At 55.0% G+C, this 5000-nt stretch overlaps 1 protein-coding gene across 1 annotated transcript in view; it reads right to left on the bottom strand.

Annotated features, from left to right (window-relative positions):
- LOC311316296 (dual specificity calcium/calmodulin-dependent 3',5'-cyclic nucleotide phosphodiesterase 1A-like) overlaps positions 1–5000 on the bottom strand; it is a gene marked incomplete at its 5' end in the record, with an annotated part of 61420 nt that overhangs the window by 16221 nt on the left and 40199 nt on the right. Inside the window, one exon of the mRNA XM_084447138.1 lies at positions 1257–1323. Within this exon, the coding sequence (XP_084303264.1) occupies positions 1257–1323 (67 nt within the window). The remainder of the gene's footprint in view (positions 1–1256; positions 1324–5000) is intronic.

The raw sequence follows: 5000 nt of genomic DNA, 5'->3' as shown, positions 1-5000 counted from the left end.
ATGCATGTCTGGTGATCTGCTGGTATCATGCATGTCTGGGTGATCTCCTGGTATCATGCATGTCTGGTGATCTGCTGGTATCATGCATGTCTGGGTCATCTGGTATCATGCATGTCTGGGTCATCTGGTATCATGCATGTCTGGGTCATCTGGTATCATGCATGTCTGGGTCATCTGCTGGTATCATGCATGTCTGGTGATCTGCTGGTATAATGCATGTCTGGTGATCTGGTATCATGCATGTCTGGTGATCTGCTGGTATCATGCATGTCTGGTGATCTGCTGGTATCATGCATGTCTGGGTCATCTGGTATCATGCATGTCTGGTGATCTGCTGGTATCATGCATGTCTGGTGATCTGCTGGTATCATGCATGTCTGGTGATCTGCTGGTATCATGCATGTCTGGGTGATCTCCTGGTATCATGCATGTCTGGTGATCTGCTGGTATCATGCATGTCTGGGTCATCTGGTATCATGCATGTCTGGGTCATCTGGTATCATGCATGTCTGGGTCATCTGGTATCATGCATGTCTGGGTCATCTGCTGGTATCATGCATGTCTGGTGATCTGGTATCATGCATGTCTGGTGATCTGCTGGTATCATGCATGTCTGGTGATCTGCTGGTATCATGCATGTCTGGGTCATCTGGTATCATGCATGTCTGGTGATCTGCTGGTATCATGCATGTCTGGTGATCTGCTGGTATCATGCATGTCTGGGTCATCTGGTATCATGAATGTCTGGTGATCTGCTGGTATAATGCATGTCTGGGTCATCTGGTATCATGCATGTCTGGGTCATCTGGTATCATGCATGTCTGGTGATCTGCTGGTTTTATGTGTATCTGATCACAGATACGTTTCTAAATACAGTTGTATTATGCTGGTAGGATTAGTATTATAATATATTGTATACTTAACTTGAGTATACATGTGTCTTTAAGTGACTGTGTATTTTGCATGTGTGTTTAAGTGTGCACTGTATGTGTGTGTGTGTGTGTGTGCATGTGTGTGTGTGTGTGAGAGCATGTGTGTGTATATATGTGTTTGTGTGTGTGTGTATATATATGTGTATGTGTGTGTGTGTGTGTGTGAGCATGTGTGTGTGTGTATATATATGTGTGTGTGTGTGTGTGTGTGTGTGAGAGAGCATGTGTGTGTATATACAGTATGTGTGTGTGTGTGTGTGTGCGAGCATGTGTGTGTGTGTGTGTGTGTGTGTGTGTGTGTGTGTGTGTGTGTGTGTGGGATACCTTCAGCACTCCTATAACAGAAGGAGGGTAGCTCAGGCCCACCATGTTGGAGGTGCGTCGGTACATCCTGTAGGGGAAGATAAAGACGTCTCACCAGACATGACCTCAGATCACCACCACGCTGACCCCTGACCCAGGAAACAAGCCCAAACACCCAGATCACCACCACGCTGACCCCCTGACCCAGGAAACAAGCCCAAACACCCAGATCACCACCACGCTGACCCCTGACCCAGGAAACAAGCCCAAACACTCAGATCACCACCACGCTGACCCCCTGGACCAGGAAACAAGCCCAAACACTCAGATCACCACCACGCTGACCCCTGACCCAGGAAACAAGCCCAAACACTCAGATCACCACCACGCTGACCCCCTGGACCAGGAAACAAGCCCAAACACCCAGATCACCACCACGCTGACCCCCTGGTCCAGGAAACAAGCCCAAACACTCAGATCACCACCACGCTGACCCCCTGGACCAGGAAACAAGCCCAAACACCCAGATCACCACCACGCTGACCCCCTGACCCAGGAAACAAGCCCAAACACTCAGATCACCACCACGCTGACCCCCTGGACCAGGAAACAAGCCCAAACACTCAGATCACCACCACGCTGACCCCCTGACCCAGGAAACAAGCCCAAACACTCAGATCACCACCACGCTGACCCCCTGGACCAGGAAACAAGCCCAAACACCCAGATCACCACCACGCTGACCCCCTGGACCAGGAAACAAGCCCAAACACCCATGATCTCAGATCACCACCACGCTGACCCCCTGGACCAGGAAACAAGCCCAAACACTCAGATCACCACCACGCTGACCCCCTGGACCAGGAAACAAGCCCAAACACTCAGATCACCACCACGCTGACCCCCTGGACCAGGAAACAAGCCCAAACACTCAGATCACCACCACGCTGACCCCTGACCCAGGAAACAAGCCCAAACACCCAGATCACCACCACGCTGACCCCTGACCCAGGAAACAAGCCCAAACACTCAGATCACCACCACGCTGACCCCCTGACCCAGGAAACAAGCCCAAACACCCATGATCTCAGATCACCACCACGCTGACCCCCTGGACCAGGAAACAAGCCCAAACACCCATGACCTCAGATCACCACCACGCTGACCCCTGACCCAGGAAACAAGCCCAAACACCCAGAACACCACCACGCTGACCCCCTGGACCAGGAAACAAGCCCAAACACCCAGATCACCACCACGCTGACCCCTGACCCAGGAAACAAGCCCAAACACCCAGATCACCACCACGCTGACCCCTGACCCAGGAAACAAGCCCAAACACTCAGATCACCACCACGCTGACCCCCTGGACCAGGAAACAAGCCCAAACACTCAGATCACCACCACGCTGACCCCCTGGACCAGGAAACAAGCCCAAACACCCAGATCACCACCACGCTGACCCCCTGGACCAGGAAACAAGCCCAAACACCCATGACCTCAGATCACCACCACGCTGACCCCCTGGTCCAGGAAACAAGCCCAAACACCCAGATCACCACCACGCTGACCCCCTGACCCAGGAAACAAGCCCAAACACCCAGATCACCACCACGCTGACCCCCTGGACCAGGAAACAAGCCCAAACACTCAGATCACCACCACGCTGACCCCCTGGACCAGGAAACAAGCCCAAACACTCAGATCACCACCACGCTGACCCCCTGGACCAGGAAACAAGCCCAAACACTCAGATCACCACCACACTGACCCCCTGGACCAGGAAACAAGCCCAAACACTCAGATCACCACCACGCTGACCCCCTGACCCAGGAAACAAGCCCAAACACCCAGACCACCACCACGCTGACCCCCTGGACCAGGAAACAAGCCCAAACACTCAGATCACCACCACGCTGACCCCCTGGACCAGGAAACAAGCCCAAACACTCAGATCACCACCACACTGACCCCCTGGACCAGGAAACAAGCCCAAACACTCAGATCACCACCACGCTGACCCCCTGACCCAGGAAACAAGCCCAAACACCCAGACCACCACCACGCTGACCCCCTGGACCAGGAAACAAGCCCAAACACTCAGATCACCACCACGCTGACCCCCTGGACCAGGAAACAAGCCCAAACACTCAGATCACCACCACGCTGACCCCCTGGACCAGGAAACAAGCCCAAACACCCAGACCACCACCACGCTGACCCCCTGGACCAGGAAACAAGCCCAAACACCCATGATCTCAGATCACCACCACGCTGACCCCCTGGACCAGGAAACAAGCCCAAACACCCATGATCTCAGATCACCACCACGCTGACCCCCTGGACCAGGAAACAAGCCCAAACACCCAGATCACCACCACGCTGACCCCCTGGACCAGGAAACAAGCCCAAACACCCAGATCACCACCACGCTGACCCCCTGGACCAGGAAACAAGCCCAAACACCCAGATCACCACCACGCTGACCCCCTGGACCAGGAAACAAGCCCAAACACCCAGATCACCACCACGCTGACCCCCTGGACCAGGAAACAAGCCCAAACACCCAGACCACCACCACGCTGACCCCCTGGACCAGGAAACAAGCCCAAACACTCAGATCACCACCACGCTGACCCCCTGGACCAGGAAACAAGCCCAAACACCCATGACCTCAGATCACCACCACGCTGACCCCCTGACCCAGGAAACAAGCCCAAACACCCATGATCTCAGATCACCACCACGCTGACCCCCTGGCCCAGGAAACAAGCCCAAACACCCATGATCTCAGATCACCACCACGCTGACCCCCTGACCCAGGAAACAAGCCCAAACACTCAGATCACCACCACGCTGACCCCCTGACCCAGGAAACAAGCCCAAACACTCAGATCACCACCACGCTGACCCCATGGACCAGGAAACAAGCCCAAACACTCAGATCACCACCACGCTGACCCCCTGGACCAGGAAACAAGCCCAAACACCCATGATCTCAGATCACCACCACGCTGACCCCCTGACCCAGGAAACAAGCCCAAACACCCATGACCTCAGATCACCACCACGCTGACCCCTGACCCAGGAAACAAGCCCAAACACCCATGATCTCAGACCACCACCACGCTGACCCCCTGGACCAGGAAACAAGCCCAAACACTCAGATCACCACCACGCTGACCCCCTGGACCAGGAAACAAGCCCAAACACTCAGATCACCACCACGCTGACCCCCTGGACCAGGAAACAAGCCCAAACACTCAGATCACCACCACGCTGACCCCCTGACCAGGAAACAAGCCCAAACACTCAGATCACCACCACGCTGACCCCCTGGACCAGGAAACAAGCCCAAACACCCATGACCTCAGATCACCACCACGCTGACCCCTGACCCAGGAAACAAGCCCAAACACCCATGATCTCAGACCACCACCACGCTGACCCCCTGGACCAGGAAACAAGCCCAAACACTCAGATCACCACCACGCTGACCCCCTGGACCAGGAAACAAGCCCAAACACTCAGATCACCACCACGCTGACCCCCTGGACCAGGAAACAAGCCCAAACACCCATGACCTCAGATCACCACCACGCTGACCCCCTGACCCAGGAAACAAGCCTGAACACTCAGATCACCACCACGCTGACCCCCTGACCCAGGAAACAAGCCCAAACACCCAGATCACCACCACGCTGACCCCCTGGACCAGGAAACAAGCCCAAACACTCAGATCACCACCACACTGACCCCCTGACC

The sequence above is a fragment of the Borostomias antarcticus genome (genome assembly GCF_949987555.1).
Source record: "Borostomias antarcticus genome assembly, chromosome: 12".
In the NCBI taxonomy this organism is placed as follows: Eukaryota; Metazoa; Chordata; class Actinopteri; order Stomiiformes; family Stomiidae; genus Borostomias; species Borostomias antarcticus.
This window is presented reverse-complemented; position numbering and strand designations above follow the sequence as displayed.